The 25138-nt window shown below is 35.2% G+C and overlaps 3 protein-coding genes across 4 annotated transcripts; 1 reads left to right on the forward strand and 2 right to left on the reverse strand.

Annotated features, from left to right (window-relative positions):
- Positions 1 to 553: 553 nt before the first annotated feature.
- Positions 554 to 5247, forward strand: LOC107470175 (uncharacterized). Its single transcript, XM_016089560.3, has 5 exons — positions 554 to 568; positions 858 to 1086; positions 2703 to 2775; positions 3216 to 3420; positions 4426 to 5247. Exons 1-5 carry the CDS (start codon positions 554 to 556, stop codon positions 4585 to 4587), a joined length of 684 nt encoding a protein of 227 aa, XP_015945046.2. The 3' UTR covers positions 4588 to 5247.
- A 2048-nt stretch (positions 5248 to 7295) lies between these two features.
- LOC107470159 (uncharacterized) lies at positions 7296 to 10025 on the reverse strand. 2 transcript variants are annotated; one of them, XM_052255872.1, is made up of 5 exons: positions 9555 to 10025; positions 9324 to 9449; positions 8873 to 8991; positions 8320 to 8493; positions 7296 to 7873 (listed from the first exon to the last, which is right to left on the reverse strand). In XM_052255872.1, the coding sequence occupies exons 4-5, from the start codon at positions 8485 to 8487 to the stop codon at positions 7484 to 7486; spliced, it is 558 nt and encodes a 185-aa protein (XP_052111832.1). In that variant the 5' UTR covers positions 8488 to 8493; positions 8873 to 8991; positions 9324 to 9449; positions 9555 to 10025; the 3' UTR covers positions 7296 to 7483. The 2 variants fall into 2 exon arrangements, with proteins under 2 accessions (XP_052111832.1, XP_052111833.1); XM_052255873.1 differs by lacking the exons at positions 9324 to 9449; positions 9555 to 10025 and having other exon boundaries at positions 8867 to 8923.
- A 12026-nt stretch (positions 10026 to 22051) lies between these two features.
- LOC107470177 (chloroplastic import inner membrane translocase subunit HP30-2) lies at positions 22052 to 24880 on the reverse strand. The gene is made up of 6 exons (XM_016089562.3): positions 24480 to 24880; positions 24082 to 24197; positions 23046 to 23172; positions 22604 to 22752; positions 22441 to 22503; positions 22052 to 22350 (listed from the first exon to the last, which is right to left on the reverse strand). Exons 1-6 carry the CDS (start codon positions 24774 to 24776, stop codon positions 22311 to 22313), a joined length of 792 nt encoding a protein of 263 aa, XP_015945048.1. The 5' UTR covers positions 24777 to 24880; the 3' UTR covers positions 22052 to 22310.
- Positions 24881 to 25138: the final 258 nt, after the last annotated feature.

The following is a 25138-nucleotide window of genomic DNA, read 5'->3' on the forward strand; positions in this document are numbered from 1 at the left end:
TGTTTAAAAATTCTATAGTTATTAATTTTATAATAGTAACAACTCTTTTATTTAATAAAAAAAATAAAAAGTTTCGGCCCGGCAGATCGACAACCTGGCACTCCTGAAAAATTAACAAATTTGTAACCACCAGGCCAATATGACTTTTGAGATTATATATGCCTTTTTATAAATATATAATAACTTATTAGACATATCCTAATTAATAACTTTATCTTATTAACTCTTTTACTGATGTAAAATTTAAAATTTCTTTACACTTTTGTCTTTTTATTCTAATGAGTAATTTTATATTTAATTTTTTATTTTATATTTACTCACTTAAATTAATTATTTTTTAATTTTACATAATTATTAAAAATATTAAATGTTGTTCAACCCAGTCCCTGTCCATATCAAATTAGGACAACGCGATTCCTCACCAAAAAAGTAACCCACGCCAATCTCTGTCTATGCTTAAAATAACTCATCGCGCTCCCATGTATCCCCGTCTATGGACAGGGACCGGCGTGGGTTACTTTTTTAGTGAGGGATCGCGTTGTCCTAATTTAAAATGAACAGGAACCGGGTTAGATGTCTACTAAATCAAATTTTTGAATTCAATTAATCCTAATTTTTTAGTTTCAATTCATTTAAATAACAAAACAAAAACATATTAAAAAAACAAAAATCAATCATTCTTCTTCAATTTCCCTAATCATTCATCCCTCTCCGAAGCAAAGCATAACATATAAAAAAATAAAAAATTAATCTATTCTTCATCTTCTCTTAATATCATTCGTGTTCCTCTCCCCTCTGAAGCACACCAAAATAACAAAACCCTAACAATAATTGACTGCGTTGATTTTAGTAGCTAGCCATCCACAAAATTTAAAGAACCTAAAAAAAGAAAGAAGGCTAAACCACTCAACTGGCAAACTCTGCGTCTTTCTCCTCTATGGAAGTTCTTTGAATGCCCCTTCGCCCTCCATCGTGGAGCCCCGTCCAGCGCCTCTCTCTTTCTGGCAGCCACCGCGTCTTCCTCCACTCTTCCCTGCACTCTGCCACTCTCTGTCTGCATCATCAAGAATGGAGCCTCTGACTCAGGTTGGTTCTTGATTTTTTTGGTCTGATTTTTCACTGCTTCTATTTGTTTTTCTGTTCTGTTCTTGAGTTAATTTTATTCTCTTAAGAAGCTAATTTTGCGCTGAATCAATTGATTGAGAATTGAAATTAGTTTTGGTGTTAATGTATGAGGATAGTTTAGTTCTTTTGTTCCTTTTTTAATTTTCATATAATTGTTGAGTTATTATGTTCTGTATTCTGATTTTGTTCTTGTGTTAAAAACCAATAAGTAAGATATGCAAGTGTACTGTTTGTCAAATTAGAAGTAAGAGTATCATTGGATTATAAATATGATACACTTAGAATATCATTGTGATATGTATGTGAAGTGTAATTACTCAAGGCTATTCTCAATTGGATAGCGTCACACCTCTCTGTAACTCAGGAGCTGAAAATACCCGTTAATATTGAACTATTCTCTATTGGTGGACACGTGGAGAAAGAAGTTGAAATCAAGGAGATCCGCCACAGTGCTAGGATTTGAGGATCCCACCCAGAACATGATGATTTTGTAATAGGTTGATGGTATTAATAGGAGAATAAGATATCAGGAAGGGTGTGTTTAGTTGATGTGAATGGTCGCCCTTTCCCTCTTATTTTTCTTTAATACTTCGGTTTCTTTTCTCCCTACTTACTTGAGCAATTGAGACCCAATTGGCTCTACTTCTTTTCCCTTGTAAGAAATATATCACTGATAATACTAGTACAAAGAATTACATCTTCCTTATTGCTTCCTTTTCTATTTACTTTTTTGTGTTCCTTACTTGGAGAGTGAGTATTTAATGCGTATCTAGTTAAAGAGAAAGCTGTTTGTGTACCTAGATAATTCAAATATTTATGATCAAGGTTTGATCAAGAAATTGGAAGTGTTTGATGGGCTTGCAATGTCAATTGAAAATGGCCACATTGATACTGCAGAGCTTAGAACCGAAAGTGAGCTATCATAGGTTTAGTAATCTGTTTTCTTTATATATAAATTTTGGCAACAACAACAAAAAAATTTTAATTTATTTTTTAACTTGTTATATTTTGGGGTGATGGAGGAAAAATCAGACACTCTTTAGTGGGATTGAACTCTAATTTTATCCCTTATCTAGAAGACTAGTCAATAAGTTGGTCTTTCTATGAGTTTCCCAAGGATAACTAAGTTTATAATGATAATATGAACAGTTTGGATACAGAGAGTTCCATTGATGGCAACACTGCATGGGTGAGAACTTGCTTGCCAATGGTGTACTTTTCTTTTCACAATGACTTGACAAATTGAAAGATTAAATTATGATATTTTCCGTTGAACAAAAGAGTTGTCCTGGGATACAAATGTTCTTGACCAGTTAATTTAGTAGGGTCTTTATTAGTCTAAAGCTGTTTGATTATTTTCAACATAAGCCAAGTAAAGTAATAATTTAACCAAAATTTTGTTAGTTATTGAAGTGGTACACTTTAAGATTGGATTTTGCCTTCAAAGTATACATGCTGTGTCATATGGCTGCAATTGTTGTATAATATCTACAATCATATGAAGCAACTCAATTTAGATGGTAGGGTATCAACATAATATGTGCCAACAGTCATGCTTTTTTCAATTGTACAAACAGATGGAGAAGGAAAAATTGAGATACAAGCTAGTCCAGTTACTCCAACTTCGAAAGAACTGCAACTTCTAAAAAGGTATAAGGTCACATAGTGTAGATGCTTTCTTTTCTTTTGTTTTTATATATATATATATATAATGCAAGTTTGTAGCCACTGTCGGATTCACAACATGCATGATAGAATCAAAACTAAGCTTGAGATAAGCGTTCAATTCAGTTGTTTTTTTTCCTCTATGAATTAAGATGATCATAGAACATCAAATACATTTTGTCTCTTTAATTCTGTACCAAACCATGAAGAATATGAGGTGAGACCGACATAAATGATTCAGATAAAGTCAGTATGTTTCTTACTTGGTATGGAGCTTTAAATACTCAATTACAGAATACAATGCTAAATTTCTCTGTGACTACGAAAGAATGCTTCTACCTTGGGTTTCTTTTGTACAATCAACTAAATTTGATTAATGCGTCTTCATTGACTTCAGTTTCATTCACAATTTGTCAATCAATTAGGCTATGCTTGAGAGACCAAAGTTTTATAGAGAGCAAAAACAAAAAAAAAGAAGAAATTATGTTCACGGATGCAATAGGGAATGCAGGGTACTCTCTGCTGAAGGATTTAAGAGCTGAAATTGAAGTGAAGGATGGAACTTTTTCTCTCTGCTTTTGGGTTTATTTGGCCAACTCAACTACGATTCCTGCTACCATTATTCAGCAGGTATGTGCTTTTTTTTTTGCCTGTTTTCTCTCGCAAGAATAGAGAAAATTTCATCGCTTCTGGTTATGGCGTTATGCCTTTAGAATTGTTGTTTGTGTAATTGGTTGATTTTTTCCTGATATGAAGGAGGGTTAAGTTAGCTCTTAAGCACTCTTGATTAGTTACTTTAATTTAATGATATTTAGCTTGAAATTGTATCATTACCATGATGACCTTGTTTTCGTTGGCCAGTAGTTGCAAATGTAATATGATATATTCTGTTACAACTTTCTTGTATGAATCACACAAGCATAAGAAAGTTGCAAAATTTTTAACTTGCATGTTTCACTGTCAATGCACATTTAAATTGTTTTGACAATTAATGTGCTAGATTAATCTGTGCGGTTCTCAAGTTTGTACATTCTTCATTTTTGAAGCTCCTTTATCCAGATTTTATTTTTAATTGTCTCTAAACATCTTATGAATTAGTTTCAATTCTATCCTTCGAAGTTTTACAAGATCAATTTAGATGACAGAAATTTTTTCTGATCAACCTTTTTTTCCTCTATATTTTATGTATTTACATCATTGGTGTTTTCTTGATGTATTCCCCTGCTATATTTGTGTGGATTGCGAATTGATCTCCGATTCCCATTCTGAGTTCAATTTTCTGCTCCCAGTTCTACTTCAAACTCTGACCACAAACCTCTTGCCCTGTGTGTATTTCTTCGGAATTTAGAATAGACCTTTGCAATTTGATATTGTTATATATGATGTACATATAAGGGTTTGAATATTTTTTACTGTGCTACGTTAATATTGTGTCTTGGAGAGGTAAGAGTAAATCACTATTGTGTGCTGTTACCTGAACACTTAACTCTGAGGTTGAAAACTTTCAAGTCCAGTGCTTTTGTCTAACAGTAGTGATTCTTTTCTTTTTGGTTACCATTGTGGTGTATGTTCTAAGTTTTCAGTTAGATAATTCAAGGCTTCAAGCTGAAGTTCAATCAACTAATTGGTATGCAGGTTTGCTCTGATGTTTCTGAAAGTGCTCCTTTCCTTGTTATAAATGATCACAAGAGAATTAGGGTGTGTTTGGGGTTCACGTTGAAGAAGAGAGAAGCCCGTTTGAGCGTCTTGAACATTCCACTTTTATGTTTGGCAATCTTTTGGAACTCTCAAGCTTGATGTCTATTGGGGGGGACTTAAATGGAATGTCTCCTGTCTGCTGTTGTAACCAGCAGTGGGATCTTCAAGGTGCTTGCAGACTGTACTTGTCCAGTGAAGGGCACATTAACCACTGTATTGTTCTGATGATCTTGGAAAAACTATGGCATAGACCTTTCACATAGTCCAGTGTTTTTGTATTTTGTATCAGTCTTGGTCCTTTCTCACTGTAAATATTTGTATCTGGGTTGTATGCTTTGGACTTCACAACAAACTCTTCGTTGTCATGTGAAAAGTTAGTCTAAGATTACTTATCCTGTGCTGTCAGTTCAGAAGTTGAGAAGATTTGACTGAAGATTAGGTAATGGATTCAACAAGGGGAAAGTGCACTTGCAAAAGCAAACTCTTTAAAGTGTATTGGCATAGATTTTTAGTAATGGAGGATGATATGAACTCATACCGTGCCCCTTGGGAACTACCAGGGGAGCTGTTGGTGGTCATGGTATCAAGGTGCTTCCACCTCTACACTGGGGATCCTATATTTGATTATCTATCATAAATATCAAAAAGAGTGTTTTTGTAGTTTCATCTTTTTGTGATTACAACCTTTAGCTTAGTTCAGTTGAACAATGGATGAAAATAATATAATATTGCTGCTCTATATTGAGCTTCCTTATCTAACTCTGACTTATGAAAATACTATTAGTGTTCTTTTTAAAGGAGACAACCTATATACTTTCTGGTTGAAATACATATAGTTATAGTTCAGTCTCCCTAATTTTGTTATTTATTTTGAATTGGCACTTGGTTACATGTATGTATGAGTTTTTTTATTTTCAAATGTAGCAGTAGTTTACTTCATCTTTATCGATTTTAACTTAGAAGTTTCATGTTATGCTTTTTAATTTTTAGCATAGAGTTATTTGGTCCTAGATTTTGCTTTTCTAGAGTATACCGGCTCTTTAGGTAGTAGAATGCGCAATAATAGCCGTTGATGAGGAAATTGCATATATATATTTATCTATCATATAGGATTCCGTATGTTTCAAATTTTTAAATTATTTTATTTTCAAAGGTAGCTGACCACCCCTAATGGGATAAGGCTTTGTTGTTGTTTGTTATTTTCAAATCAGTGGCTATGATTGTTGAATGTGAACGTTAGAGAAGCCAAATTCACTGATCTTACAGTGCTTCAATCTCTCTTACTACTTTCATTTTTATTTCTTTCTATTTGCTTGCTCTCTTATTTTACCAGGTTTGAGAGGGAAAGGACTTGCCCATTGTGCAGGGCTTTGGTAAAACCAGCAGACTTGAGGTCATTTGGTGATGGTTCTACTAGTTTATTCTTCCAGTTATTCTAAGATATTATAAATACAAGCCAGGATGTTTTCTGCTATGAAGCTTTTTACATTTTTGAAAGAAGCAACCTTGATATATATACACCAACAACACATGTAAAATTTCACCGGAGGCATTCGTGGTTACACTTTGAGAACGTCGAATGCGGAGGAGTCACATTGAACTGGTCGCATCATGTTCATATAATGTACTAGTAAGAGGTTAAGTGTATCTTATAATGACCCTGTAAGCTAGAGGAAATTCATTGTAAGTCTATGACTCTTCATTAAGAAATGAAGGTCTATTTCTGCAGTTTCTGCCATATATAGTGTAAAAGTGACAAATATTTCTGAATGTGGTTTATAAAACACACCCGCAAGGAGTGTTGCTTCACTTCACACAATCTTTGTGTAGTTTTATGTTTTTGTTTTATTGCATTTGATCTGATAGTTTCCTTTTCTATATATTATTATAACTTAGTAGGCGGTAGTTTTAATTAAGAACTATGTGAAGATGCTTTTAATTATAGGTTATTCTGAATTTATTAGATGAACATTTTGTTTCTCTTTATTTGTAAGAAAGGAGACTAAGAATAATCAACATCATTTCACTTGTGATATTGCTTCTTTAATTTGTTATAGATTAGTTATAAATAACTAAAGTTATGATCAAACAATATACAGTGGTTTCATAATCCAGGTTGTCACTTGAAATAGGTATGTAGCTCAAAAAATGGTCTAATTATGAAATAGGTTCTCCATCTCACTAGACCAAAATAAATACTGATGACAGTAAAGATTAATTTTCAGAGAATGGTCAAAAAAGAAAATTCAGTCACTATTACTTAAATACTTCATACGAGACATGAGTTGAGTTAGTTCTAGGTCTTTCTAAAGTACAGTGATAATTGTTGAAAAGTATATAAAGGACATGAAATGAGATCATTTTCGTAAATGCCTATATGGTATTATTATATGAAAAAATTACAAGTATATATGAACTTGTGTTAGCTACTTGTACTAGTTAATATTATTTTACTAGTAGAGAATTTTAATTACTTCTAATATGAGGCAGTTGTGCATCTTCTGATGCAAAAGAAATGAATGAATTGATTTGGACTTGCTACTGATACTTTGTAACATTCTGATTCTAAGACCACTGTATCATATAATATAGGATTTTTGTTTAGAAAATTCACCATCCAAAATTTCTGGCTGGTTTTGTTGTTATTTAACTTATTAATCTTCTTATGATAATTTGACTTCTATTAATGCATTGAATCAGAATACCAATACTTCCCTAATATAAAGATAAAAAAGTGCAATTTCAATTACAAGAAGTTACAAAAAGAAAGAAAAAGAATAACTTTGTATAGATCAATATCAGCCAATACAATCAAAAACCATGAACATAAGTCACACAAAAATAAATAAATAAATAAATGTGTAGTTTCCTGAAATATCACCCAGCTTCTTCCTCACAGTGGTAAAAAATAGAAACAAATTAATAAATGCTACAAAAAAGAAAAACATGCATTTTCCTTGCTTCTAAACAAGAAGAACCCCATCTAAACTAAATGCTATTGTTTGAAGGAGAACAGATATATCACTTTGGAGAAGCTGCCACTAGGAAGAGGAGCCTCATTTTCTGATACTCTCTTACTATCTTTCTCTATCACAGTTAACATCTCGTTTGGGAGAATAGGTGAACTTTCTGAGTTCCGAATAACCACTCGAAGAGGTGATTCTGATGGTGATGGGTTGAAAGATGTTATACGGGACACCCCACTCGAGCTGTCATAAACCTCTGAGACTTTGGCGATGCCATCATCCAGGTACACTACATCCTGCATTGTCAGCTGATGGTACTCCACAATCTCCCTTAGGAAATGGTTTTTCCTAGCATATACCTCATTCTCACCTGCCAAGCGAGCCTTCTCGGCAAGAAGCGTCTCCAGTTGAAACCGAATCTGTACAAGTTACAAAAACATAGCCATATAGGACCTAAAGTTTCATATTTAAATGATCATATTCTTGTTAAAAACACAATGAGTTCTTGGGATATATGCATAACAAAGGGTAGTCAGTATATATGCATATAATAAACAATTCCATAGTATGCTTGAAGCAAAAGAAAGCTCTTGCCTTCAACCACTAAATGTGTACCACTTCAACTATCTTTCAATGCTGTATATGATAGGCAAACCTGCAATGGTGTAAAAGCTAGAAGGGATGAAAAAAATAATCTCCAATAGAAATGAGGTTATAAACTTATCAGACTCAGACATATAACTCATGTTTAGATAAAACAACACATGAAATTGGAAGATGCTTTCAAATTTTGTTATGCCTGTATGAGTGCTTTATAGGTGTTGTCATATCAAATTTGAAATAGGGAACAACAAATAACCAATACCATATCATCATCTTCACGGTTCTGTCCCTTAGTGGTAGTGGTATCACAGTCGCGGAGCATTTTATTTTCTTCTTCTAGTTGAGAACACCTGGCTTTTGCAAAAGCCAAATCTGCTTTAACAGTTTTTAGCTCGCGAAGAAGTAGTTTTGCTTTGGCAGCCGTTGCCATTGCCACCTGCAAGTTGCAACCAAAGCAAAGTGAAATTATGCTTGTTCAGTTACTTAAGAACATAAACATTTTATTCAACTAAACTGTCATTACAAACTCAATTTTCTACTCAGAAATGCTATCAGAAGTGGTTGATAATTCAAAGGAGTAAAAGGTTGAAAACTACTCATTAATCCAATGGTTAAAAAACATTATGATGTTCCACCATAAACTTCTGACAATAAAATTCTGGTTTAGTATTTTTCTTATGATTTTATAATGGTTGAATGTGTCATTACTGATCTACATAGAACCATCTTATTCAAACTAAAAAAATCTATTAACATCTCTGATATAGCTTATACAGTCTGTGCCTTCACTTAGTGAGGCAAGAACACACGATTACATAGTTGGCAATACTTCTCGAGATGCCTTGAGTTGTGATTCATTGTCCTCGTGACTTCCTTTAAGACGGATTTGAGTCTTCAATTCTGCTGTCTTGCTCTCCACGATCATTCGGCCTTCCTGACGAAATTTGAGAAGCAGCAATGAGATGAACAATGTTATGTTGTTTCAATACTTGAAATGATACAATTCCCATACACCAGATAATGAAGAATCAAATTAGTGGTTAACTATGTGTCTCAGCTAGTTAACAATTCTGTTTTTTTCTGAAAGCAATATGTTACTACATTGTTACCCTATAATAAAACATCATTAATAGACATAGATCAGGTTTGATGTTTCAAGCGTGGAAGAAACATTTCCCAACTAATTCAAACAAAGCCATGTAACTTGTTATGAACTGTGGACATAAACCAATTCCAAGGTGGAAACATATAAGACAGAGAATTTACCTCAAAAGCCTTCTCAAAGGTGTCACCTAAGTGATTAAGGGAACTAGTGATTGCCTCCAATCCCTTCCTAATTGTAGGGTTGTCCCCTAAATTATGAGATTCATGTTGTTGATATGACGGCTTCGACTGTGAAGGGAAGTCCCAATCATGGCAAACAAAAGAAAACGCAATTGATTCCAATTCAACTAGACATAGATTTAGAGTCTTAGTTCAATGGTTCATGTTATTTACATTGAGTTTAGGAATCAATTAGAGTGGCAGAGTCTCCATTCTTGATGATGCAGATAGAGAGTGGCAGAGTGCAGGGAGGAGTGGAGGAAGACGCGGTGGCTGCCAGAAAGGGAGAGGCGCTGGACGACGACGGCTGGACGGGGCTCGACGATGGAGGGCGAAGGGGCATTCAAAGAACTTCCATAGAGGAGAAAGATGCAGCGTTTGCCTAGTTGAGTGGTTTAGCCTTCCTTCTCCTTTAGGTTCTTTAAATTCCGTGGGTGGCTAGCTACCTAGCTCAATGCAGTCAATTATTGCTAGGGTTTTGCCATTTTGGTGTGCTTTAGAGGGGAGGGAAAGTGCTGAATCCTTCTCCACGAATCAGATCCCAAAGTATGAACCCTAGAGTCGAACCCCGAGATAACGACGGAGAAGCGTTGATCTTCCAACGACGGCAAATTTCTGAACTTTCCGATGGACGGATTCCAGAAGGAGATTTCTGGAAACTAGGGATGTCAATGGGGTAGGGCGGGGGCGGGGGATGCTTCCCTACTCCCCGTCCCCACCCCCAGAATTAATCCCCGTCCCCGCCCCATTCCCCGTCATAGGGGGATAATTGTCCCGATCCCCGTTTCTCGCATTCCCCGCGTTCCCCGCGGGGCCCCATTCCCCATCTCCCTATATTTAACATTCATATGAAAATTATAGTAAAAAATATCAAAAAAATAAAAAAACAAACTAAAAAATATTATTACAAACACACAAACATATCTTATCTAAGATTATAAGTCCAGAAATACAACATAACAAATCATAGTCCATAAAATAAAATCTTAAAATGCAACTTCCATTATAAAGAAAGCAATAAAACAAAGTCTTTAACATCAAATATTCTTTCATTGTCGGCATAAAACTTCCAACAAACATCTCCATGTTCTCTGTTAAAACAATAGAGACAAATATGTTAACATATAGTGACGAGAATGGAAGCAAACACGCAGACGCAGAAGTGGAGAGGAGAAGGACGCCGTGCCTGAGGAGAGAGAACGACGCGGTGAAGCTGCTAGGGTGACGACGCAAGAGTGGCCGGTGGCTAGCTGTGAGGGTTTTGAAGTTTGAACAAAGTGGAGAGTGAGTGAGTGACTGGAGTCTGGAGAGTTGGGGTTTGGATGGGAATAGAGAGTTAGAGAGGGCGCAACAACAAAGGTGAGAAGGGAATATAGGGTTAAGATTTTTAATGGGTGAAATTACTAAAATACCCCCTATGTTAGAAATAAAGTAAGAGTATTTAAGTAAGTTTATCAATTCGGGGAATTACCGGGGATGGGACGGGGATCCCCGCTCGGGTCCCCGCGCCTGTCTCGGGGGAATTTTGCTCCCTATCTCCATCCCCATCCCCACAGGGAAAATTCCCCACCATCGGGACCCCATTTGGGGCGGTCCCCGCAGGGATCCCCGCCTGCTGGGGATTTTTGACACCCCTACTGGAAACGGTTAAGAGACAGAGAGAGAGGATAGGAAGAGGATAGAAGAAGATGAAGAATACTGAAGGTTTCTGAACCCAGATGTAGAACAATTTTGGTTTTTTGTTTTTTTAATATTGTTTAACACATATGAAGAATAATTTTGATTTTTTGTTTTTTTAATATGTTTTTGTTTTATTGTTTCAATTATTTGAAACTATAAAATTAGAATTAATTGAATTCTAAAATTTGATTAATTTAGAAGGGTATTTTTGTCTAATCAAATAAAAAAAGGATGTTTAAGTCTTTTTATAAAATTAAATAAATAAATGTTTTTTATTTTTATTTAATTAAAAGAGTGTTTTAGTAAAAGTGGTGATATACTATATATTTAAAAAAGAAAATTAAATGCTAACGTGGAAAATAAATTCCACATGTCTTATTATTATTTGTCTATATTTTAAACGTATCGGTACGTATAAATTTATCATCGTACCGTAACAAACACCTTAAAACTTTTGCTAATAATCTTTTGCTAATAATTTTGTCACTCGTGTGATCTTTGTGTATATTTTTTCTATTATAAAGGTATTAAATTTGTCTTCTTAATGTTGATAACTCAGCAATTAAAATTAACAAATTTATCATTTCAATCAATTTTAGTCAAATATTTCTTTTACAATCTTCTTAAAATATATTCTTACAACATTTGTTAGCAAAAAATATAAAACTAGTTATATATTTATTAGACATTTACTGAACACTTTAAAACAAAGGGATTAGCTAAGATGCAAAATAAAAAATACTAAAAGTAATTAAAGTAGTACTTTTAAATTTTTTATGTGTTTAAAAAACTTTAAAAGTTTATTGAAAATGTAAAAGATTTTAATATTTCAATCCTGTTGGTAATTAAGAGGGAGTCCAACTAACTTTTACCAACTTTTAGTAGGCTGGACTCCAGAGTTCATTTCATCAGAAAAGTCACATATCCAATTACCATAGTAAACTTAATTCACCCAAATTACCTATAGTAAACCTAATTAACTCTAACTTTCACCGTTCAACCTCATCCCCAAAATCGGCGGCAGCGTCACCCAACATCCTTCTTTGTACGCATTTTTAATGCCGGTGTCAACCCTGGTCAACGCTGCCCCTGCTTCCATCGGCGAGCAATTGCGAGTCTTCGGAAGGTCAATGCAACGCTGCCACTACTGCTGCCGGTCACTGTCACCACTCCATTGAAGATGCGTTCCCTTCTCCGCTAGACCACTCGATGGCACCTCCCCATGCTCTGCCTCCACACACAGCACGTCGGACATCTCCTTGTCTTGCTGAAGCACCACCATCCCACTTTGTCTCTTCTTCCTGACCAGTCTTAGTTAGCGCCGCAACCAGCACTGCCTCCAAGACGCGTCTTCCTCCTCCGTCGGCGTTGCTGCTCTAACAGGTTAGTAGTAATTCACGGTTTCAGTAATTAGAGGATGTTGTTGATTTGTTTAGGGTTCACATACTAGGATTAGGTAAATATATAAGATGCATTTTTGAATTTGTTGATGTTACTTTTATGTAATATTAGACGTTAGATTAGATTAGATGAATTGAAGTTAATCTTCTATGATACTGGTTCATTATGTTTTGCTGGAGATCTCTTGTATGCGTCAGTAATTGTTTTTGGTTAGAGAATTCGCAATTGTGGGATAAAAACAGAGTTATAAGTTTGTTTATTTTTTTCTTTTTGGGTTAAAATTAGATTTGAATGTGGCCAAATTAAACTTGAAGCATTAAGATAGTCTATGGAATAATTGTTAGGCTGTTTGGGAGAAAAAATAGCTAGTTATTATCCCCATAACTAAGAGTAATTTTTTAGAGTTTTGAATAAAAAATAGTATTTGTAATTCCATTAACTGAGTGATTTTTTTGGATGTGTCTTCTAATTAAAGTTGATTTTTCTTTACTATTCCATGGTTCGGATTATATATATAGTTGTCACTAACCGAATTTATTTAGTTTTGTTCAGTGTTCCTTGATTTTCGTTTGATTTAGAGGTGCTATTGAATGACTTTATATCTTGTTATCCTTGTACCTTGGATTTAATTGATGCTTTCTCAATGTTTTGGGAGTTTTGGAAAATCGAAAAGTTGAATCTTGGAATTTTTTTTTGAATTGGTGTTGGTTTATAATTTAGTGATTTATAGGTTCAATGGTCTAAATTATCTAAAAATATTTGATATTGCTCTTGGTACTGATATACCGTTCCTTGTGTTGAGTATTTTTTTTGCTCTTTTTACTGAGCGTTTAGTTGAAATTTGATTAATGAATAAGGTGTTTTCTCTAAACTAGATGTGGGTGTTTTTGTTTGAGTTGTAATGTGCGTTTAATTTAGTATTAATTGGATGCTTGTATCGGATTACATTTTTCAGTTAAACTTGTTTGCATTCCCAACCAGCATCGAAAGTACTTAACTATTGGAGTGTTGCTGAAAATCACCTTGCAAAATGGGAAAATCGGTACTACATCATTCACTATTATGTGATTGTCTTTTAATTTGTGACTCTATTTTCTTCTTATGGTCGCTTCCTATGTTGATAGAAATTATTAGAGACAAGGTACTTGCCCTGTTACATTGCTGATATGATGAAAGATCTGGAAAGAAACCAGGCCAAAGCAAATCTAGTAGAGATTAAATAAATGGAATTTGGGTTCCTGAAGCTAATCCCAAAGTGGCCTGTGAAGCAAAGCATCACGGTTTCGTTGGCAAGGTCCTACAAACTTGATACAAGCACATTGGATGTAGACGCTGGACACATCGGCATTAACGCCGAGCTATTTCAGCGTGTTTTTAGAATCCCTTCCGGTGGTGAGTATCACTTTTCGTATTAAGCAGCATTCCATGGGCCAATTCGTTCGGTTTCTTTTTTATCCATATCATACAGTTGCTTTTAAACTAATAAACCTCCATATTGTAGTCGACAACTTTCGATCTTTTGATGACGAGAATGCTACTCATGTGGCCATTAAAAAATAATTCCACAGAATGAAAATCATATAACTTCGAGATTTTGTCAACAACTGCTCTATGGAGACCATAGCTGACAGAGTGGAGTTCAGGCGACATTTCATCCTACTGATCCTGAAGATGTTTTTGTGCCAACAGTGCAACATATAATCTCGTCATGGCACATCTATACAATACTAGATGTTTCTGATCCGAGGAGATTTCGTTGGCTGTTTCATATTTTCAAGTGGTTAGAACAGGTGATCGAGAAGTATCAACGTAAAAACAACAAGTCTTGTAAGGGTTGCATGTTTGCCTTGTTGGTAATTTTCTTAACATCCAGACACATAACTTGTGTCTGTGTTCTCCCTAGATATTGTATTTTCAGAGACTAAAGCATGGTAAACTGGAGCAGTGTCAAGAACCAAAGCTATAGCTTTCTGCATGGACTACCAAGGAACTCAATGATATGGCATCAAATTTTCAACTTGAGGTATTCAGTAAAATAAGCCTAAAGATTCATACAGCACCTGGCACTTTTTTTCTTTATGTATGTTGCTGGTTTTAGTTTATGTCTCTTAGATTTTTTTAATGAAGCTATCATTTTTTTTAAAATTAATTGCATGTGTCTTTCATAGATCTGACATTAATGGATGTGTCCTCAGTTAACACTTGCTTGGATTTGTCCGTAATGGTAGTGTCTTCTATTTCAATAGTATATGGATGTGTCTGTCCTGAATGTGCCTTTGCTGTATGTGCCTTCTGACTAACTACTTTTTTCGAACAGGATTACATCGGCACCGGCAAGAATAATGGGAGGTCATGAAAGGTCGCGCAAGTAAGGTCATGATGAACCTAACTTTTAGAATAAAAAAAGGCTCACATTGCACATAAAAACGTTTACAGTCCATAAAAGTGAGTATAAATTACCATTTGAACAATTTTTAAGTTGCATGTTTTTAATTTACCAAAGTGAGTATAATAAAACTTATCTTTAAATTTAGCTGGTGATGCCATTTTTTTAATTGTATGATGACATGTTGTATTAATGTATCTTTCCTTGATTGTTTAATTTAAAAGCAATTTGAGGTTTTTCTTTATGATTAATTAGGTGTTTTGAATTCAAGGATTTAATAACAGGGGGGTTAGCAATGGCTCAGTGCACACAGATGCACCTTTAGTTGCATCTGACAAGGATGACGACGACGACGAGCCCATTGGCAAGAGACTATCCAGAAAAATTGATTAGACAGGAACACCTCAACATCATAGGACGGGGAGGGACAAGGGCAAGATCAGCCAGGAAAAAACACTAGAGAAAACAACCAACCCGGAAGTTTCTAAACCCAAGAATCTGTCAATAGCATTGGCATAATATTTAGAATTTGATGACTATTCTTGTGAATTCAAAAGGCAAGTGGATGCTAGAAACTTGTCTGTGGCTATTATGCATATAATTTGGTTTCTGTTCCTTTAAATCCATAAAGATTACCCTCCTCTAACAATAGTTCCTTTTAAAACAGTCATCCTGACACATTTTTTCAGCGAGATCCAGAGTGCAAAAAGATATGGGCATATATTGAAGAATGTTACGACTCGAAGCCCATTAGCATGAATCCCATAAAAATCATTATTCCAAAAGTTTCATCTTGCCACACACCGATTCCACAGTGTCCTTCATTCTCACTTGGAATGATCCAACTGGTAAAAACATCCACACTGTCCCCTCCTCGCGTCGTTCATCTGTTACTTTGGGGGGGTAAAACTCACTAAACGTGATGAGCAACGAATCCAAGGATGGGTTGTAGACATGTCTCTTGGTAACCAGCAGATATTGAAGTTGTATGATAGTATACCACACCCAGTCTTGGTAAGGGAGGAGTTGTGCGTGTTGAAAGTCTGTCGCTAGCTCAATAACAACGTATGTAACCCAAACACACTTCAGTTTGTTTTAATCACATATTTTGGCGACATTCATATATGAAAACTTAGTAATGTAGGTCGTGCAATGGATGTGTTGTGCATTCAATGACTCAGTGTCATCAAGATTTATGCGTCATTTTTACTACTTGTATCCGGGGATATTGGTATTAATACTTTTATAGCAATCTTATATTTACATTACGTGTTAGCAACACTCACAAGTCTTGCTTCCACAAGAAATGGTCATGCTCTCGAAAAATCTAAAGGACTTTAAGGACGAGCCAACTCCTGTGTATGTGGGTTTGGATGAACACTTTACTGTCGACACCAAGTATTTTGACAAAAACAGTAGCTGCAAAGAGAAGCTGGGTAAGTCTATTTGTTGTATAACATAATACTAATATCAATGCAACCGAACAAGCCAGATGTATTTTTGTTTATCCATGTACATAATCTGTCTAGTTACACATGTATATTATTGTAGTAATTCTTTCCTGTATGTATACCTGGTCACTGGTGGATGTATGCATTCGATGTCTCAGAAAAAAGGTTGTTCATCCTAGATAGTTTATACTCTAAACAATTTGATATATCACGGATGAGGATAGATGCATTTGTGGTACAAAAAGATCTCATGTCTCCCTTAATCTATTTAACCCGTATTATTGTGTATAACGTTCCAACTTTAATTGCTTTTCAGGGGAGACTCATTGAAGACATAGCTAAAAGGGTTATCCCTCGTATGAGCCCATTCAAAGTGACTTGTCTCGCACATACGCCACTGTTCCAATATAGCCAAATAATTGAGTCCCCTTCAAAATCTATCAATATCTTAATTTGTAATTTTACTTAAGATCTATACCTATTCTCCTAATACAACCCATTATTTCAATTCACCTAGTTTCGATTGTGGCATTTACGCCATAAAAATCATAGAGTATTGGACTGAAGGCAGTAAACTGCATGAATGAGATTATATAAGTTTCTAAATCCTATTGCTGAATAATTGATTCTGTAAACACACATGATTGTCATTAACTAATGCCATCATACAACATTGATTTTTACTTGCAGGACACCCTGAAGGAATACAGGAAGAAAATAATGTTTAATATCATTTTGGATCCTAATAATTCAGCCATTAACCAAGTACTGAAGGCCCTTGATAGCCGTTCTCAACCTGATGTGCGTCGCAACCATCCAAGGAACAAACGTAAGGAGGTTAGGACATTGTTCATAGCACTGAGCACAAAGAGCATGCTTCGGCGGGATGACAAATTACCCAAGAAAAAGGCCTACCAAGGAGATAAACATGAGAAGAAGAAAGTTGCATAGAACTTTCTTGTTTAACTAGTCTTATGATACCCTCTTATGCTGAGCTACATTTTGTTGCATCTTGATATTTTTCTTGTGTTACACATATTGACTGTTTTTTTTTTGGATTCATATATTCTTATTAGTGACTGTTTCTATTGAGACCCTTGTGGAATTTTTTTTGGTTAATTCATGGACCTTGGGTCTATTGTGGATGTGAATCCTCTGTTGGAACATTGATGTGTCTTCTTGCAAAAGCTAAACACTTACTTTGTTTTTACAAGTTAATGTTTGGATGCATCTTTTATGGATGTGTCTTCTGTTTATGACCTCCTTTGTTGTGTCTTATGTGTATGTATCTTTTGGATGTGTCTATCTATGGATGTGTTTTCTAATGGAGGTGTTTTTTGTTAATATGTCTTCTATTGTCGTGTCTTCTAATGACCATGTCTTTTTGGGAGGTATCTTTTTTGGACGTGTCTTCTGTGAATGTATCTTCTAACAGAGGTGTCTTTTATGGTCGTGTCTTTCAATGGATGTGTCTTTTGTTTTCTTAAATCGAAGTTTCTTATCGAGACTTGTGGGAGTTTCTAATGAGATTCTCGTGGAATTTGTTTTGGCTAGTCTTAGTCAAAATAACTTGGAAATATAACTTTGAAAATTTAAAACACAACCTTAGTTAAAAAATCTCCTATGTTGTTTCCTCCATAATAGAAATTATATAACTCGTGCAGATTTAATTTCAAGTTTGAACTTAGAAAACTTATAATAGTATAATCATATCAGTGTATCACACTCAAAAATAATAATATATTCTCAATTAAAAATTATTTATTAAACTATATACCATAAGAATTGTGTTAAAAAGAAGGAAAAAATTCAAAAAACCAAAGTACTGATCTTTACAAGTTCCTAATCAAAATTCTTCAAACTATTTCCAAACGCGTTTAACAAAGACATGAACCCGCCATGTTCTTATGATTCATTCGTTATAACAGTAGAACTGACCACTACATTTTGAGAAGGTACTACATCATTTTCCTGAAAAAAATCATCACGCAAAAAGTAAATAAGTTAATTGTATCCATAAAGCGATATCAACAAAGGGTCCAAAATTAACTAATGCTAAACACATATCGGAGGTGTATTTCTCTTCCTTCTTCGTATATATTTCTTGATTAATCTATCCAATTTAGCTCTAAACCTCTTCGATCTCGGCCAACCCTTACTTTCCACCTTTGAAGGACCTCGAATGTCATCTGGACCAACCACGCACTCATACTGTATGGCTATGTTGTTCTATGTACCAGCAACACTTTTGGATCCCAAGTTGGTATGATAATCAACTAGTTTGGCCCTGACATCATCAAGAGCCAAATGCAACATGGCTGCTTCTTCGTCGCAGGTCACGAAATTTTGGGCAACATTAAAGAAATATGAACATAATCCTCTAAATAAGTTATGGCTTTCATCCGATCGGTTCACGTCATAGCTACTCTTGATGTAAGTGTGCTTGCACTGTACATTCTTCCTCTATCGAGGAAGAACATAACAAGATGATACTATATCTACTCTGTAATATGAAAACACAGCAAGGTAATGACAACACAGTATACCTCTTGATTCAAACATGTTGCACTCAGACCAAACCTTGTGTGTCAAAGGGTCAAAATCAACACTGTTGGTGCAGTACCTAGACTCCCCAAAAAATAGGTATCGCTCGTCCACGTTCACACAAAACGAATCACCCACTTGTGTCACACCACGGATTAAACAATTGCCTTTTTTCCTGAATTCCTGTTGGACTTCCCTAAACATAGAGCTTGTGTACTCCTGTTGAAATTGTTTTTCAATTGTATAGCTGGATGAATAGGGGATAACTCCTTTAGAGTCTGTAGCATCATCCTCCACTTCCTTTTGCTCCTTGTTCCCAATACATTGTCATACTCATGCACGAACTGAACCAATCCACTGTTGCAATGTAAAAATCCCGTAAAAAGCGTGCATACTTTCACTCTTTGAGTACTCCTCATATCTGTCCAAAATTCATCTTGGAAAAAGATTGAAACCCATATTCGTCGATTGTCATAAAGATCTACAAAAACAAAAATGTGAAAAGCACCATCATGAACACTTAGCTACATCATCACAAACATCTATTGACTTAGGAAAAGAAACATCCATCGAACATGAAAAAGAGATATCCAATAAAATATCCAAATAAGTTATAAACCATCCGATGAAAATGGAACCGAAAATTCAGTATAATCAGAAAAAGCTTTACAAAGAATCTACTCTCCAAAAAGAGCATACAAGAGACACCATGTTTCTAGAGACACAAACACACACATAGTTGTTTCTCCTATATGTTGTATCAAACGACACCATGTCTCTATAATATTCGTACACGCCCTGCACCTTGCATCTACCAAGAGCACACTCCTGAACTTGTTAGCTTTGTCGATATCTACTGCATAAAATAAATTCGAGTTGATCTCTTTCATTCGCAAAAAAATAGCTCAACATTTCCTTAACATCCGCGTTATCATTAGCACAGTGGAGATTGCTTGTAATATAATTCCTCACGTTCTTTTCTGAGTAACTCAAATTCGACGACCCACTAACATCATTCACCAGTGCGATGTAGGTCTTGTTAGGCCATATGCAGCCTCATAGTTGTCATCAATCACACACTTGGAATGTATGTTCAGTTCTTTGTACTCGTGGTAATAGACCAATTTCTTAGCAGAAAATGGGTGGATATGCTTCAATTCCAATTTTGACACCATCCAATTATCTTTCTTCCTATCCAACATAACATACATCCTTGCTCTACATCTCGTGGTTATTATTATTTTTTTTACCTAAGATGCTGCCTTCACTCGAGACTCCCAATAACCTTTTCGATTGTAATGTATCGATTAGTTAATGGATATCCTTAATTCCTTCCTTGTCTTGTCAAAATTAGTGTTCCTAATCTTAGTGACTAACCCAACTTTTTTTTTGCATAATTCAAATAGAATTCCTGTGCCCACTGCAACGAATCAAATCGCAATCCTACATAGGAGATTTTCTCTAGGTAAATGCCAGTATGATCCAACAACTGCAAATCATTCAGAAAAAATAACATTCAATGCCACACACACCTAAAAATTGGATTCCATTAGTATTATAATAACAATAAAATACAATTCACACCTTATGACTCAACTCCGTATCATCATTTTCCAACTCAATAACGTCTATAACTTCTTCCACCAGCAATCGAAAACATCTTAATACAGCTAAGCGAATCCAACTAAAAATGTGTAACATAAAGATATAAGCATCCTCTATTCAACACCCAAAAAACCTCTTCCAACATCCACTTATTCATTGAGAACACAAATGTAAAACAAACAAAAAATTCAATAATTTACATACAAAAATCCACTAAATTACTACGAAAAATCAAATAATAAACAAGAGTATCCCTCTTAATACCTCCAAAAAAAAAATTTAAATAAAGTTGCAATGAAACATACAACTTGCATAACAAAAATCCATGAAAAACACATCATATATCAAAGTTGTACCATCAGACTAGTATAAAAAAAATCCACACCAATTATACTACTAAACTACCACTTACCTTGTCTACATGTTGAGTATCATCATCACTCAAATACGAGACATTGACTTCGAAGCAATTAGAGTGATCACTCATATCATAGGAAGTGACATACAATCCCTCTTCACCAATTGATGGTTCCATTGACGCAACACTCTCAAACTTCTTTCAGCGACAACAACTCCACCTTGCTCCTATGGATGTGGAACACTATGGCTCTACGAGAATCCCCTGATCACATTGCTGCTTATTTGGGCGGGCCGTTTGGCGGCATGATGACGGGGCATGCATGAGACGACGACAACTAGGGTGGGGTTGGGATGCAATCGCGGTGTGTACGTTGAATTTCTTGTTGATGGGACGAGTTGGATTTTAAATGAAGTCGGGAACTGGCGATGTGCGTTTGATCGGTCTGCCCGGCGACATGGCGACGGCGCAGGTATCATAACAGCAACAACACTGAAGAGGGGTGGTGGTGCGATCGCGGGCCTAGTGTTGGTACTCTTTGATGCAGACGACGTGAATGTGAAGCTAAATTTAACAACTTTTATTTTTCAAATTTGTAATTAATGTTGATCATTAACATATTAAACATATTATTTTTAATAAAAAAATAAATATTAATTATAGTTGTTAAAACTTGAGTAATTATAAGTTGTTCTCCAATACTTTTTCTGAACATTTTGCCTTTAACAAGTATGACACGTGTTACCCAAGCCATTCTTAATTTCCTAAATTCTTCTTGTTAAATTTCTATAGTACAAGAAAATTTGTTTCATTATCATTCTAAATTTCTTAAATTCTTATTGTTAAATTTCTACGGTGCAAGAAAACTTGTCGCACTGTTTGGCCAAGCAGTGGCTTACACACATTAAATAGTTGAAATATCAAGTAGAGCTCGAAAATCAAAACCAGGTTGGCAGGTCATAATACCATGATCAAAATTCAAAAGCTAACAACTCTGAATGAAGATGCCACTTAAATACAATTTATATCACTAGTAATATCGTTTATAAACATAAACCGAATGTTTTTCTCCATTGATCTTATAATCACCGAGTCTAAAGCATCTCGATGTGCTAGTTTTAGTTGGCTAGTATTCTTTTGTACGTTGTAACACGGTTTTTTGCTATTCATAATATCATTGCTATTATCGTCACTTCTGAGCATTCATTTCGAGGAACAAGTTTTAGAACTTACAAGTTACAACCAATGGCAACAATTTCTCGACCGATTGGAGTTTATCATTCATGCCCCATAATCAACTTTCACTCCATTTACCTCAATAGCAACTTAAGTTATTTGATTAGATGAGCAAATTTTATTAAAGTACACACTGCAACAATGGAATAGAAAGCATAATAAACAAAAATGACAAAATTCATTTGAAACACAAACTTCCTACTATCATTCTCAACTGTTATTAACCGCTAAAACTTTGGAGGAGATAGCTAACTCCTACTCATAAGAAATCAACGCCGGCTTCCTCGCTTTTCTTTCAGATCTGTGTCCCTGAAAGTAAAAAGAGCAGCATTTAGGCGTGTCATGAAAGGCATAGGAATAAGGAATGGCTACATTCAAGCCATCAAGCGAAACCCATACCTCTCTATGTGGTCAAGAATCAAAAGCCTGGGTCCAGGAGGGATCTTTACATCTCTGAGAGCACTGAAACACATCATAGAAAAATAAAAAACTTTGTCTAAAATAAAAAGTAAAAAAAGAAGGTAAAAAAAAAATAAAATTATGCCTTGACTGAACTTCCTACCTATCAGTGAGTAAAGGAAGAGTGTTGTCTGTTAACAAGCCCCTCTTAAAATTCTTCTCATAACTCTGAAGGCCAAGGTTTTGCAGCATGCTTCTTGTTTTGATATAGTGAATATCTTCAGCAGGTGGTTGAGAAAACTTCTGTCCTATCTGCATGATTAATGAATAGTTATATACATGCTCCAAGGATAAACCAAATATAAACCTACATAACACATAACATCTGCAAACTTAGGCAAGCAAATCTAACTTACCACAAAGACAACTATAAAACAAAAAATTGAAGCTCAAGTAGGATGACAACCACCAGGCCTAAACAAGAGTTATCCCTAAAATCGTACCCACGAAGAGATAGAAAACAAACAAAGACCAGAACAAACCTTTGTAAAGACATATTTTCTTGCACAACTAAAGAGAAAAGATACAGTTATTTTTACACCCACCTGGAAAAGTCCACCCTGAACAAGTGCAAAGAAAAGTCCAGAAGTGACGGCATTTGCTGCTTGGTTTGGTCCACCCATGCCACTCACTAATGAAAACATGGCCCCAGAACCAAAAGCTGCCGCCATGCTGAAAAATACATAAGATTTATTTCAATAAGGAAGTCCAGAGGGAAAAAAAATTGAGAACCATTAAGCAAGTGGAAACGAATAAAGAGAAATGTTAGGGTACCAAACGCTTTTTATCGATATAAGCCAAATTGTCAACATCTTATTTTTATACTATTAGGATTTAGGGTTTAGAATTTAGTATTTAGGGTTTAGTGCAAACAACACCATATTTTTTGGATATCACGTATAAAAATATCTTTTCGGCCATGTATTGGCCAAAAATGATAAATTTTGTTGGTCATATAGCATTATTCGTAAATAAAAAGCTTTCGTTGGGGAAAGCATACAGCTAAACAAATAGTCTCCTTGAAAGAGCCATTTCATCGACTCTAATGGTCGATATCTGTCCTGTTGGCAAGTTTATTATAACACCAGCATCAAAAACACCTTCAAATACATTATATACATTCACCCCTATGTCTGAACGAAATTTAAAACTTTGGCATAAAGGCCGAGAACACTTTCTCTAGAATTAGTTTAGCAAATATTTTGAAGCCACAAGAGTATTTAAGTTAGTATCAATATAGTATTCTAAGTTTCGAACCAAAAACACACACAAATATCTACTGAACAACTTTAACAAATCATCATCATCATCATTAATTAGCCCCCTTTGGGCAATCTGATGACATTTGAATTTGCCTTAATTTGGGAAGAATGACAAATGGACAGCTTAAAAGTTAAAATTCACTTATTCACTCATTCAGAATTGGGCGATACTTAATTACTTATTGCTATGTACTTTTCCGAGAACAAAAATATTCTTCCCATAGTAAGGCTAGTATCATTTCACCCATAAATAACTTTAGGTACAAGCTTATTGAGCCAGTGTCACTAAAATAACGAGAGAGCTTATGTGAAATCTCACCTGGACTGAACATCTTCCTTGCCCCTTAACCTTTTCAACACACACGAAATACCGGCGTTGACTCCAGTCATGACAGCAAAGTTACGAGCTTGAATTAGAGGACCTCCAGAAAGAGCCTACAATCAGAGTTAAACAAAATCATGTTACTTGCACACAACAATTCTAGAAAGAACTCTATGAAAAACCTAAAGATTTCATATTCCATAAGGAAAAACCTTGGCCTACTTAATTAAGTCAACATGAATGAATGATTACACATTCAATAAGATTGAAATTCAACCATTAAATTACCAACAAATAGAAGGACTTAGATTGAAAAAGTCAACTAAGGATAACCGGGTAGGAAAATTAAAAGCAACGATTTTAGAACCCTAAAAGAGAGAAAGGGGAAAAGGAACCTGAGCTTGCTTGAGAGATGCCATGGCTTGGGGGTTGAGAGAGGCGTTAGGTGGAGGGGTGGGAAAAGTTGCGGCGGAGTCGGCGGTGAGTGTTCCCATGAAGGCACCTATGGCGGCACCCTGGGCGGCGCTGGTGGTCGTGACGACGGCCGCCTCGACGGCGAGGGACTGGCGCGAGAGCCATACTCGGAAGCGGGTCTCAAGCTCCTTGAATCGACCTTGGAGCTGTTCAATGGGGTTCTGAAGGTGCTGAGGCAAAACCTTAGCCACCATCACTCCCTGCTTCCCTTGTTCCATTTCTCGCGTAAATTCTTGAGTGCCGCACCTAAGCGAGAGAAGAGAACAGAAGAGAAGAAGGAATAGAGATAGATATTTTTGTTATGATAATGGGAAATATGGATAACTAAAAACGTTATGCGCCTATGTATGTATATATAATATATTTTAGGGTTAATTATTCAAATCAATCCCAAAAATTTTTAAAGCGGAGTGATTAATTTTTAAAATTTTATTTTAATAAATAAATTAATTTTCAGCTTATTTTTTAATAAAATAATTATCTAAATCAGTCTTAATAATTTTAAAGTGAATATTTTGATCCTAAAAAGATAATATATAAATTAATTTTTAATATTTTTTTCATTTAGACAAAATTAAAT

This window comes from Arachis duranensis, chromosome 10, assembly GCF_000817695.3.
Source record: "Arachis duranensis cultivar V14167 chromosome 10, aradu.V14167.gnm2.J7QH, whole genome shotgun sequence".
Classification (NCBI taxonomy): Eukaryota; Viridiplantae; Streptophyta; class Magnoliopsida; order Fabales; family Fabaceae; genus Arachis; species Arachis duranensis.